This window comes from Trichoderma ghanense (genome assembly GCF_004382785.1).
Source record: "Trichoderma ghanense strain CCMA-1212 chromosome Unknown scaffold_27, whole genome shotgun sequence".
In the NCBI taxonomy this organism is placed as follows: domain Eukaryota; kingdom Fungi; phylum Ascomycota; class Sordariomycetes; order Hypocreales; family Hypocreaceae; genus Trichoderma; species Trichoderma ghanense.
In genome coordinates, this window is record NW_027395690.1 from 173162 (window position 1) to 185885 (window position 12724).

A 12724-nucleotide genomic window follows, 5' to 3' on the forward strand; every position below is an offset into this window, starting at 1 on the left:
AGGAAAGGCATCGACGCCGCTGGAAGCCTCAGGGTTTTCTCACACTTTGCATTCAAAAAAAGAAGATATAGTTATACCTTGTCAGCCGATTCTCGGAAGCAACATCGACCTCGACTTTGCAGAGACCCCAAACGGGCACAAACGACGAACCTCCAAAATCCTCTCACACGATACCGCCATGGCGCCACCGCCCGAGATCGCGATACCCTCGACGAGCGTCTCCGACGAAGGCTCATCGAAGCCGTACACACTCTACAACATCAGCCTCCGCCTGCCGCTGCGCTCCTTCATCGTCCAGAAGCGATACTCCGAGTTCGACGCCCTGCACAACGCCCTGGTCGCCCAGGTCGGCGCTCCGCCGCCGCTGCCCCTGCCGGGTAAGCACTGGCTCCGGTCGACCATCAACTCGCCGGAGCTCACGCGCGAGCGGCAGCTGGGCCTCGAGAAGTACCTCCGCGCGATCGCGGAGTCGCCGGACCGCCGGTGGCGCGACACGTCGGCGTGGAGGACGTTTCTGAACCTCCCCAGCTCGAGCACGAGCAACTCTACGGTGTCGGCGGCAGGTATGGTTGGCACAGCGTCCGGCGTGACGGACCCGGGAGCGTGGCTGGATGTTCACAGGGAAGTCAAGCAGTGTTTGCATGAAGCGCGACAAGCCCTTTCGAGACGAGACGGCGCCGCCGACAGCGGCAACTTCACGGCGGCGGCCGAGGCCGCGGCCGCGGCAAAGCGGGTGCTGGTCAAGGCCTCCGGGCTGGTTAACAACCTCTCCGACGGCCTGCGCAAGATGCAGGAGGCGGGCAGGCTGGGCGAGGGCGAGATTCGACGGAGGCGAGACCTCATTTCGGCGGCCAGGATGGAGCGGGACGGCCTCGACAAGCTCGCCAGCAGCATGCCCGGATCAGCGGCGGCCACCAGCCGAGGCGGGCTGGGACAAGTACAGGCTTCCTCATCCAACAGGTCGAATCTCTTGGGCTCGCATAAGCCCGCACCGTCGGGACGAGTACTGGGCGCCCCGCTGCCCGAGACAGACCGAACGAGGGAACTCGATAACCAGGGCGTGCTGCTGTTACAGAAACAGGAGATGCAGTCCCAAGACCAGGCCATCGACCAGCTCGCAGCCATCATACGGCGCCAGAAGGAGATGGGCATCCAGATCAGCGAAGAGGTGGAGCGGCAGACGGAGCTTCTCGATGCCCTCGACGAGGACGTCGACCGGGTCGAGGGCAAAGTCCGGGTCGCCAACAGGCGGATTAAGAAAATGTGACTCGGTGCAGCCGTGGCGCCGCTCAAGGCAATACTGCTGGCGATGAGGCTTTTGGCTTACTGGCTTTGGGCTTTGAAGACGGTTGTGGACGGGCTGGTTTGGGTATGGGAGTTTGTGATTGTGATTCTTTCGTAAAACAGTCTGGGCATACACTTCCTTTATTGTGCTATTAATCGGATGGCGACGTACGGAGCGAGCAAGCGGGACGTTGGGGGACTGAATTCACCGCCATGCATCATGTATGTATTTGCTTTTCTCTGTTTCTGTTTTTGTCTTTTTGGTTCTCGATTCTCTTGGAGGGTTTGGAGTTTTGGGGCGCAACACAGGTTTTTTCGGAACTGGGATAAGAGGGCAAGATGTTCAATCGCTATGATATCAGCTTCAAACGACGAATGCCTTGTTTCAATAGTTTCGTTGTTATGTATTTCGAGGCACGTTTACTCAATAGAAAGGGGCATGACGAATCCTTCTTTTCTTTCTGAACCTTTGATTGCAATCAAGTATCAGGTTGTTATCAATTGTTGCTGCTGTTTTGCGCATATGTCGACGATCTTCAGAAGAACTGGCACATCCAATACGAATACGGTCACGTTCTTTTGCCAGACCATTTGTTGAGTCCCGACAGACAGGCACAGACCGCGCACCGAAAGGTCATTCAATCCCGGTCCTGGTCAACTGTCACTGTCACGGCGTGGCTGGTTTCAATCGGGCACGTGAACCCCATCACACCGCCACACAGGGATTCCCATCTCGTAAGCCCTTGTGCCGCCACTTGTTGATTTCTGTGATGAAGAGCGCTTGGCACTGTGATGCCCTTCCCTGCCAGCCGCGGATAGAGGATGAATCATCCATCCAACTACCGGGCGGCATCTAACGAACCATTTTTCAACGGTCAGTGGTCTAGAACAAACTTGAACGCCATCCGAGAGTTCGCGGAACCTGAGCTCTCGGAAGCTATTGAAAAAATTCAGGCACAACGTTGCGAGAAGGCCATCCAGGTCATTGTCACGCTAGCGGTTGCGGCGTCTGCCTTAGCCCTGCCAGCAAACGTCACCACTTCATCCCATCAAACATTAGATGTGGCAAAAGACAGCGCAGGTCAGGATTCCTGCAGCAGTTGCCCGGCAACGATTGCTCTCTCTTTTCCTTGGAGTTGTGTGTTGTGGTTTTTTTCCAGCCCCGAACCTTGACCTGGGGGCCCGCCCGCTATCTTCCGCCAGTGACATGCTGTCCAGTTCCAGTTCCAGGCTTTTCTGCATGCACTTCGGCTGCGTGTCTGCAAGCATTGGCCCAGCGTCGTCTCGAGCAGAAAAAAGCGGGTGGCAGGTGCATGTTCTCTGCATCACGATGATGGGGCATCTCTGTCACGCACAGCAGCAACAACAAAAGTGCTTTCAAACCAAAGTAGAAGGCCCTTCTCCTCGATTCGTCCGGTCAAAGGGGGGTTCATTATCAGTGGAGCTGCCGTGCCGTGCCTCTCGACGAACACAGAGCTTTGCAGAGGAATCAACAGGCCCTTGGAGGTGTTAGCGAGGAGTCGCGATTGGAAGAAGAGGAAGCTTCCTGCAAAAATGTGAGCCGGGGGGGTGTTCTTTGGATGCAATGGCCCCGAGGAAGGACCTCGCGAGGGGAATTAGGCTTTGTGAATGGACAGATTGTCGAGACGCGGTGGCTCGGGACGCGTGAGGTTGCTGTACATGTATGTGCGCGGTGCAGCTGGAAGCAGGTTGAAGCGGGAAGATGAAGTGAATGGCTGGGAAGAGGGGCTTTTGCTGGTGGATGCCGCAGATGGCACTCGACAGGACCTTGTAAGCTCGTGAAGAGGCGCGAAGAAGCAGATGCTGCACGTAGGATTGGGTGGCGCATAGTGACACGTTTTTCTTTTGCGTAGATTGTTGCCGACCGGTTTCAAGCTTGGCGTCGCTTTGCGTAACCCAAGCCGTTGAAGCTCCATCCCGGCAATTGTTGACAGCATCACGACGAGGCTCAGGTTCCGTCGTCGAGTCTCGAGTCTAGCGAGTCTAGCCTCCCTCGTCTAGGCGCTGCAGCGCACCTCGCAGCTGCTCGACGCCCTCCAGACCCCCCCCTCCAGGCCCCCTAGCGGCCCCTCTGTGACGTTTCCAACGGCCCGTCCAGCCACTAACGCCCAGCGCAGCCAACCACAGCGCCGCCGCAATCGAGGTCCGGCCCTCTTCCCAGCCGCTGTCTTTTCCACCTCCAGGGGTCCATCCAATTGATCCAATTGACGGCCATCCGCAGCGGCTCTACTGCGTGTGTCTTGGTGTGCTGGGCCATCTTTTGCCAGGTTCGCAGTGGGTTGGCGATGGCGGCCAGGCTGCAAGGTAAACAAATCCGCCAAGCTGGTCTCTTCTCTCCTTCGACGTCGTCTTCATTTCATTTCACCCACCCCCACTTCCTCTCTCCTACTAGTAGCCGCCAGCAGAAAAAAAAAAAGCCTACAAATTTATTTCTCCATCTGCCCCATGTCGAGGCCACGCCTCCTGCTCGATCTCGTCAAGCACACGCGACGATTCGGTTCTGTCCTTGCTAACTGGAGAGAGAGAGTGTGAGCGCACGCGAGAGAGAGAGTCCAACGGACGGCTGTGCGGCGCGTTTGTTTGATCTGGAGCCCGGCGTTTGGTTTCTCTTGCGGTGTTTGTTGCCTTTGGTTAGTTGCATCCCCAGAGCGCGCGGAGATCCTCATTCCCGTCATCTTAACTGCTTGGCCCCCTTTTGCTCTTTCCAATAGCTGGGCAGAGAGGCTCGGTGCCGTCGCAGTCGAGGAGTTGCTTCACCGTGGCAGCCTTGTGGGCTAATGGCGACGAGTCCGGCTTCTGACGTTGTGGCTAGGCTTCATTTACTTTTTCCCTTCCCCTGATCGCGAAATAGTTTCCCTACGATTCCCATGGCTTCCTCGATGCGCTCATAGATCTGAAGCCACTCGCAATTCTCGCCGCATCTCAGTATCAACGCACAACCTCAAATTTGATATCCTTTCGAGCAGTGATATAGCACATTAATCGCCAAGCATGAGCGCGCCGCCTCCACCTCCGCCGCATGGCGAGGGGCCCAAGTCGTCGGGTTTGCCGCCCGGCAACTACGACATCTTCGTGATTCCCCAACACTCGTCTGGCTCCGGTTTCCTCTATCTGCCGTCGCTGCAGCCGAACGCCAATAGTTTCGTGGCTGGCTTCGCCTCGGCGCTGATATGTGTTGCCTTGTTCCAATCCGTGGGGCCAGCCATTAGGATGTGGCTCAATGGCGGCGGCTTGGGAGGTACAGCCATGACCACGCTGCTGCTGGGAGTTGGCATAGGTGCTTGGGCTCTGGGACGGATGCAGACCGGTGGACCGGTGCCTGTGGCAAGTTCAGACGGTAATAGACACGGATCTGGCCCGGGAGGTTTCGGCAATGGACATGGGCCTCACGGCGCAAACGGCGGACACGGTAGCTTTGGAGGTCCCAACACAGGAGGGCGCCCTGACACCAACGGGGCTCCTCCTCCGCCGCCCCCTCACGGTCACTCTTCCAACGGCGCGCCTCCTCCTCCACGGCATGATAGGTCTCAGGGTACCTGGAAGAACGCGGAAGCTCAACCCGAAGAGCCGCCTCGGCCGCCGAAACACGAATCTGAGCCAGCCTCATCTCCGTCTCAACGCTCGTCATATCAAAGGGACGCGCCACCTCCGACTCCCAAATCACCGGTAGACACAGAGAAGCAGCGTCCACGCCAGCCTCCGCCACCAGAGGAAAAGCCCATCCCTCAGCCGGAGCCAGAGAAACCAAAAAAGAAGAAGAAGAAGGTGCCGCCATCAGAGGAGACTAAGCCGGCCCCAGAGCCGGAGAAGACCCCTTTGAAAGCTGAGCAGAGGCGGTTTGGATTCGAGAAGATGGCGCCAGTGCTCGAGAAGAACCCTTCAGAGCTTGACAAGAAAGCGCCATCTTCCCCGGAAAAAAGACACCCTGCTCCAGCGGAAACAAAGGTTTCACTTTCGCCTGAACGAAAGAAGAGCGTGCCTGAGATAGGAAAGATGGCGGACTTTGAAAGGAGATCGTCTCTAAGCCCGGAGAAGACAGCATTGCCCAAGCCAGCGTCCAAGCTCCCCCGTATGCCTGACTTGGCACCAATCCCTCCCTTTCGACCAGATCCTCGTCCTGAGCCTCGTCCGGAGAAGCAAACTCCCCCCAAGCCAGATCCTCCAGCACCTGCCGAAACCAATCATGAGCCGCCGCCGCCGCCACCCGAACCCGAATCCGAGAAGAACTTGTCTCCTCCGCCGGAGATGAAGAAGGCCGATACGCCAAAGGGGACGTGGGAGAAGGCGCGCGAAGAAATGCGAAAGAAGGAAGAGGAGCGAAGGCTGAAGGAGGCAGAGCAGAAGCGCCGCGAAACGGCTGCCAAGAAGCTCCTTGAACTGCGAGCCAAGGAAGCAAAGGAGCGTCAGGAGCGCGAGAAGGAGAAGCAGCAAAGGGAGGCAGAACAGAAAGCAAGAGAAGAGGCGGAGAGAATTGAGGCGGAGAGGAGGCGCCAACACGAAGAGCTGGAGCTGGCCAGACAGCGGGAGAGAGAGGCCAAAGAAAGAGAAGCATTGGAGAGGGAAGCCAAGTTGAGGGAGGCTAGGGAACGGGAGGCCAGAGAAAGGGAAAGGCGAGAACGAGAAGCGAGGGAAAGGGAAGAGAAGCGAAGGAAAGAGGCCGAAGCTAAAGCAGCGGCCGAAGCCAGAGCTGCGGCTGAGGCCAAGGCAGCTGCAGAGGCCAAGGCCGCGATGGAGGCAAAGGTCATTGCGGATGCCAGAGCCGCCGTCCAAGCTAGGGCCGAGGCCGAGGCGAAGGCTGCCGCAGAAGCCAAGGCGGCTGCTGAGGCCAAGGCGGCCGACTTTCGATCAAGCCGAGTCGGTAGCACATATGCGTACTCGAGCGTTGGCGAGAAGATAAGCATGTGGCCAAATGGCCGGCCTCCCGTCCCTCCGTCTCCCCCGGCATCCTCCCCTTCCGTGGTTTCGTCGGCAGCCTCCAAGGTGTCTGAACGGAGTGAACGAAGTGATCGAACCGAGCGAACAGAGAGGTCGGAGAGACAGGAACGGTCCGACAGAGGAGAGAGCCCTACCAAGCGAGCACCACCGCCTGCCGCTCCATCCGAGGCCCCGTCGTCTGCTTCTAGAAGATCAGACGCCTCGGCGAGACGATCAGCCCACCTTCCTCCAAAGTCGTTTGTTAGTAGCAACAGCAGCTACGTGGAGTCGGACACATACTCTTACAGGCCCTACGACCGACCGAGCAAACCGCAGCACCACCAGCAACCGCCGCCGCCGCCATACGACCAGCCGCCGCCCAACAAGCCGAGACATAGGAAGTCGACGTCTTCTCTCACCGGCTCGGACGCATCGTGGGCAGCCTCACAGACCACAGCACGAACTACGCCGCCGCCCTCGATACGGTCTCATTACACGACTGATGATCCCGACAAGATTGTGATTCAGTCCGTCTACCTCTTCATGAACCAGTTCACCAAGACGCCGGCCAGCCAGCTCATATCGGGAGTTGGCACGGTGACGGATGGACTGATTCTCCGAATTACCACGGAGGGGCTCTTCATCGACGACGACGTCCGCGGTGTGCCCCAGCGCGAGTGGGACGTCAAGGCCTGGACGCTCAAGCTTGTCGAGGTGTGGTGTCTGCCGCATTGCCTGACTGCTCCTCCACCGCCAGCGGGATCTGCAGCCGGGAAGAGCTCTGGTTTCCTTCACAAGATGGCTGGCAGAGGCCGCCAGTCGGACCGGGACGGCCCCAACGCCTTTACGGGCGACGAGGCGGATCTGTACCTGCAAGAGATGCTCCATGCGTGCAGAGAGTGCTGCCGGCACGGCATGTGTGATCGCACCTTCAAGAACCTCAACATCCCATCAACGGCCGGGCAGACTGGCGAATGGAAGTCCAAGGGCCTGCATGTCCTCCGGGCGACGGTCCGCGACCAAGAAGGCAAGAGGTACCTCTTTATTGTGGAGGAGACCGAGGGTTGGAAGCTGGCGGTCGGGCTGCAGAGGCTGAGGCGCGGGACGCAGGTGCGACAGCTGGGCGTGGCTAGTCTGCCGCCCGCTGAAGCTCGCGGCACGTTGGAAATGCTGGGCTGGGTTGCCTAAATTTGTGTCGATCGAATGGAGCGTATTATGTGTCGACGTTTCATGATTTAAGAAGGAGAGAAGAACGAGGAGAGGCTAGGACACGAGTTTGTGGAAGACGAGAATATTTTTTTCTATGTTGATGATTAGTGATGGTTCGCTGGAATGGAGACGGCATTATGCGGCGAGACCAAGGTTCTTATTTTGGGCAAAGGGGAAAAAGATGGGACGCATTGCAGCATTCCATGAGGCATAGCTCGGCGTGTTGGTTCTCACGCAGTTTGAATGCCGGTGGATTCAGGCGACGATGGACACGGAGAAATACCCCAATGCATACTATTGCTAGCACATATGATACCAGGCTTGAATACATAATACCACTCATTTATATCAAGGCCGGATTTCGAATATGTTTGTCATTATGGGAGCCATGGGCACTGGGTATATGAAACGTGTCTACCTGATGAGAGACAAGCAATGCCTCCCTCTTCCCCGTTGACCCTTGTTCTATGTATACGGCTGATGTTACAGCTCGAATAGCTTAAACAAGACATTCAATGACTGAACCTGCTCATCGTATGCTACAGACTACTACCTAACATGCACAATCCCAATTAAGTCAACGCCCAAACAGCCGCATACTTTCACGATCCCAAATGCACCAAGCGCCATACATGTTCAACACGCTCAACACCATCACACCCTCTCATCAACAACATCCCAAACCTCAACATCGCCACTAACCCTCCCAACAACCAAAACCCTCCCGTCCACCGAAAACTCCCCCGCCGTAACCAACTCCCCGCCATCCATCCCACCCACCACCCTCCCCGACGCCACATCCATCACATCAAATCCTTCCTCCGTCCAGCTCGCGATATACCTACAATCCGGCGAAACGCACAGCGGCCACCCCTCGCAGTCTCTCGTCTCCCCCAGCCGATACGACGTCAGCCGTCCATGCTTCGGCATCCAGACGTGCACCGTCGTGCCCCATACGGAAACCACCGTGGCGCCGTCCTGCGAAACGCCCAGCGCGCGGGGGATCCTCGCGCCGCTGTTGTCGTCGTTGCCGATTTCGAGTTTGTACAGCGTCTTGCTGGTTACGGGGTTGGTGATGCGCACGGTTCCGTCCCGGGAGAGCGTTGCGAGGGAGCCGGAGGGGGTGAAGGCGAGGTGCGTTACCGTGTCGATGTGGCCCGGGACGCGGCCGGTGCGGGTGCCCGTGCGGACGTCCCATGTGCCGATGCGGTGTGTTGTTGTTGATATCTGTTGGCGTCGAGACGGGAGCTCGGCGGCGGCAATGGTGCGGCCGTCGGGGGACCAGGCGATGGGCGGAGAAACGTCTTTGAGCTCGAGGAGGGCCTTTGCGGAGGACAGGTCTCTTACCGTGAGGGTGTGCGTGGACGAGAGCGTGGCGATTCGTGGAAAGGCTTCCGCTGACGACGAAGACGAAGACGATGATGAGGCAGACGAGGGAGCGGATTTGCCGACGCGGAGAGGCGGAGAATGCAAAGTAGGGGAGAAGCTCGCCACGGGGCCGACAATCTTGGTGTAGGCCCGCTGGGAGACGAGGTCAAAGGTGTCGATCCAGGACTGGTCGGGCTGGGCGCCGGGGAAGATTGCGTAGGCGAGGGACGGGGACGAGGGCGAGGACGAGGGGGAGATGCCGACGGCGGTGATTTCGGAACGGGATACGGGGCGGGTGAAGCGGTGGGTGAGGGTGACGGGGGAGAAGGGGCTTACATTGCGTTGGGGTGGTGGGTGTGCGTCAGGGGTTATGGTTTCGTTGGTGAGCCTTTAGACTTATACGATGATGATGACGGAGCTCAAGAAGTTTGATAGAACTGGAGACTCATTGGTTCAAGCAATAGTTGATCAGTTGATCTGTGTCTGTCTACATCTCATTCCTCCCCTACCAACTACATATCAACCCAAAAGGAAAGACCCCCGTCTATTTATCCATATCGTATTCCCCCAGCCCAAGCCAAAGTGAACTAAAACAAACAAACAACTCAACGGCAACGGCAGAACCAGTCACATCCCGCTCCTAGCGTCGGCGCCCTCCCCCCATACAGACAGAAGTAAAACCCCTTCAGTCGAACAGGCAGCACATCTGCCTCCATCCCGTGCTATATCTCCACTCACCCAGTTCACGCTTTGATTAGCAAATCGTTCTAGATTAGGGGGTCCTGTGTGCCATCCCATGCCGCGGAGTCCAAGAGCATGGCTTACCAAACGCCCAGCAAACACAAAGCCATCCAAGACTCACCCCAGAATAACACCACAACGTAGCAGCTATGGAGATAGCCCAACCACTCATTTCAGATCAAACTTCAAAACCTCCGTCCGTCATCGCATTTCACCCATTTACCTCGTATAACGTTCAATCTCCCCACAAAGTCGGCCTCTCCCGATTCGTCTCGCCGGTTCCCCAAAAAGGTTACCCTACCCAAAACTTGCCCAGATTTCAAAAATTTGCCTAAAGCGGTAATTATGCTCTATGCCATTTTCTCTACGCCGTGCTGTGTCGACACGGCCGACTCTCTTCTCGCTTTGCTACCTTTACGCGTGACTCACCCTCTTCAATCAATGGTTTCCATCTCCTCGAGTGGATGGAGATGCCCCGCGGATGCCACGAAGCAAGCCCGGGCTTACATCACGAAATATACGACTTGGAAGCACTTGCAAAATAGCTACTATACCTGGCAGCCTCCGAAGTACCGCATCTGGTGCGCAAGTATTCATATGAGGTCCGTTACACGGCTAACTACCCTCGCGAACCTGAAAGGACGTAAAAAATCCACCGCAGTACTTGAGAGCTTCGATTATTTCAATCGTGGTAAGTCCCTTACTTACTGGGCAAAGGGAAGGGAATTTGTATTGCGTCGCATTGTGACGTTGCTCGGCGAGACGGATGCAGTTTAGTCGAGGTTAAGCTTAATTCGCTCGGCCAAGGGGGGTCCTGCGAGACGGGGCACCGAAGCCGAGACCGAGCTTACAAATATATAGCATGAGCGATGTTTTCCTCATATGGCGTCAATGTTCAATCTGAGTCTTTTGTGCAATGGCGAGTGGAAAATGGACCAATTGAGCGGAAGATCCTCTTTGGGCTATCAGCGAATAATAACACCTCCAGGTGGGGACATGAGCTGTCCATCAAGGTTCTTCCACCTGCATGACTAACAAGAAGAGAGCGATATATTTTGACCCAAGGTGACTACTGTAGACTTTCTCCCTTGTCTTCTCTTCTCGTTTATCCATACTTCATTCGCCCGTCGCATCATACAATCAAGCACCAAACGCCTCATCATAGTTGACCATGCACGACCGGTATCGCACACTCGAATCTCCCAGTCTGTTCATCGCCTGCTGCAGACCCTCCTTTGAAATGGGAATCTTCTCCACCCACGAGTGAATGCCCTTGGTGGCGGCCAGATCAAGCATCTCCAGCATCTCCTTCCGGCTGCCCAGGTGCGAGCTGCCGATGAAGCAGCCGTTGCCGAGGAAGTCCTGGTTGCGGATCGAGACGCCGTCGCCTCCGGGCAGACCGACCGAATTCCACCGGCCGTGGACGTCGAGCAGGCTCAGGTACTCGGCCAAGGCGAAGCCTTCAAACGAGTTGGCCGTGTTGATGATGAGGTCAAACGTCATTTCGTGGCCCTTGGTCCAGTCCTTCTCCGACGTGGCCAGGAAGCCGTCGGCGCCCATCTTGCGGGCGTCCGCCTCCTTGGCTCGGGACCGAGAAATGGCCCAGACCTCGGCGCCGAGTGCCTTGCCGAACAGGATGCCGTAGTGGCCCAGGCCACCAATACCGACGATGCCAACCTTTTTGCCCGGGCCGGCGCCGAAGCGCTTCAAAGGGCTGTAGACGGTGATGCCAGCGCACAGCATGGGGGCGACATCGGCGCTCTCCAGAGCATCGGGGATGGGGTATGTCCTAGAGCATCCCGTCAGTCTTCCAGAGCCAAGAAAAGAGACACAGCCCACTCACCAGTATTCGTGGATTCGAGTGTGTGATGAATAGCCTCCCTGGGTCGTGTAGCCCGTGTCGAGGTACGGGGCGCCATAGGCGTCAATCTGGTGCTTGCAGTACGTCTCGTTGTCGTTCTTGCACTGGCGGCATTCGAGACACGAGTACACCTGCGCGCCCACGCCAACCCTCTGGCCGACCTTGGCCAGCGTCACCTTGGGGCCAACGCGAATCACCTTGCCGACGACCTCGTGTCCGACAGCCAAGGGGTACGGGCACTCGCCCCAGTCGCCGCTGATGGTGTGGCGATCGCTCGCGCAGACGCCGCAGCACTCCGTCTTGATGTCGACATCATAGTCGCCGAAAGGTCGGGGCTCCCACGAGTTCTTTTCAAACTCGAGCCAGTTGCTGGCGCCGGGGGACTGGAAGCCGGTGAACTTGTCAGGGACAGCCATCTTGAGCTCTTTGGGTTCCTTGAATTGGGGATAGACTATGACGGGGCTTTCAAGACGGCAAGAGGTCGGGCGTGTTGCTGATTGCAAGAGAAATAGAGGAGAAGCAGCTGAATCCAAGAGCAGCGTGAGGGGGGAGACGAAGGGGTCGATATTAATTGCGCCGGTTCATCGTTCTGCCTGCCGCCTTCTCTCTGCTCTACCCCACCATCGTCATGGAGAAATGAGGGGCAGGTTCCCCCAGCTTTACCCGCGCCAATTCTCGGGCTGCTTCTCCACGCTGAACCAGCCTCTCCTTCATCGCTATTACACGTCTACAGTAATCGAAGCGACAAGCCCCCCCACCTAGACGGAGGCGAAGGGGCGCCTTCAACCCACTACTATCTCTAACGCGTCGAGATAGTCCGGAGGTCGTCCGATTGTTCCACCAAAGAGAGCGCGCGACGGACCGGTCAATAAGGGCTTACTTAAGCACGCTCCCGTGGGTTTCCTGCGGCTCCGGGTGAAGCGATACCGAATGAGGGCTGAAATCTACGCCTCGTTGTCATTCTGGAGAGCCGGCGGGATGTCACTCGGGGCTTGGTGGCCGAAGGAGGAGGTTTGGATTTCCCAGATTTTTTGAAAAATCTCCCATGGCGTCCGGCAGGCTATTTGTAGTTTTGCAGGCGCCTCGTTCAACTGCCCCGATCCAGTCAAACGGCTTCATCCTTCCTCGGTCTCATCGGCCGTCCTCACAGGCCAACCCCCGCCAAGAAGCACAACCTCATGCTCGCCCCCGCGTAAACCCAGGGCACATTGCCAACATCAGCAGCATTCCAGCCCATGACATTGTAGTATATCTCAGGACCCAATCCCTGCATGGAACACAAGTGTCCAAGGTCCGCAATCAAGAGCACCAGCAGCACGGCGCGCG

At 57.3% G+C, this 12724-nt stretch overlaps 4 protein-coding genes across 4 annotated transcripts; 2 read left to right on the top strand and 2 right to left on the bottom strand.

Annotated features, from left to right (window-relative positions):
* Positions 1-178: 178 nt before the first annotated feature.
* CCMA1212_010592 (uncharacterized protein) lies at positions 179-1267 on the top strand (the record flags this gene model as incomplete). The annotated part of the gene is made up of 1 exon (XM_073707629.1): positions 179-1267. The coding sequence occupies one exon, from the start codon at positions 179-181 to the stop codon at positions 1265-1267; it is 1089 nt and encodes a 362-aa protein (XP_073553892.1).
* A 3029-nt stretch (positions 1268-4296) lies between these two features.
* CCMA1212_010593 (uncharacterized protein) lies at positions 4297-7407 on the top strand (the record flags this gene model as incomplete). The annotated part of the gene is made up of 1 exon (XM_073707630.1): positions 4297-7407. One exon carries the CDS (start codon positions 4297-4299, stop codon positions 7405-7407), a length of 3111 nt encoding a protein of 1036 aa, XP_073553891.1.
* A 675-nt stretch (positions 7408-8082) lies between these two features.
* Positions 8083-9314, bottom strand: CCMA1212_010594 (uncharacterized protein; the record flags this gene model as incomplete). The annotated part of the gene is made up of 3 exons (XM_073707631.1): positions 8083-8751; positions 8776-9127; positions 9310-9314. The coding sequence occupies 3 exons, from the start codon at positions 9312-9314 to the stop codon at positions 8083-8085; spliced, it is 1026 nt and encodes a 341-aa protein (XP_073553896.1).
* A 1363-nt stretch (positions 9315-10677) lies between these two features.
* On the bottom strand, positions 10678-11814 carry CCMA1212_010595 (NADP-dependent alcohol dehydrogenase 6; the record flags this gene model as incomplete). Its single annotated transcript, XM_073707632.1, has 2 exons — positions 10678-11326; positions 11381-11814. 2 exons carry the CDS (start codon positions 11812-11814, stop codon positions 10678-10680), a joined length of 1083 nt encoding a protein of 360 aa, XP_073553895.1.
* Between the last annotated feature and the right edge of the window lie 910 nt (positions 11815-12724).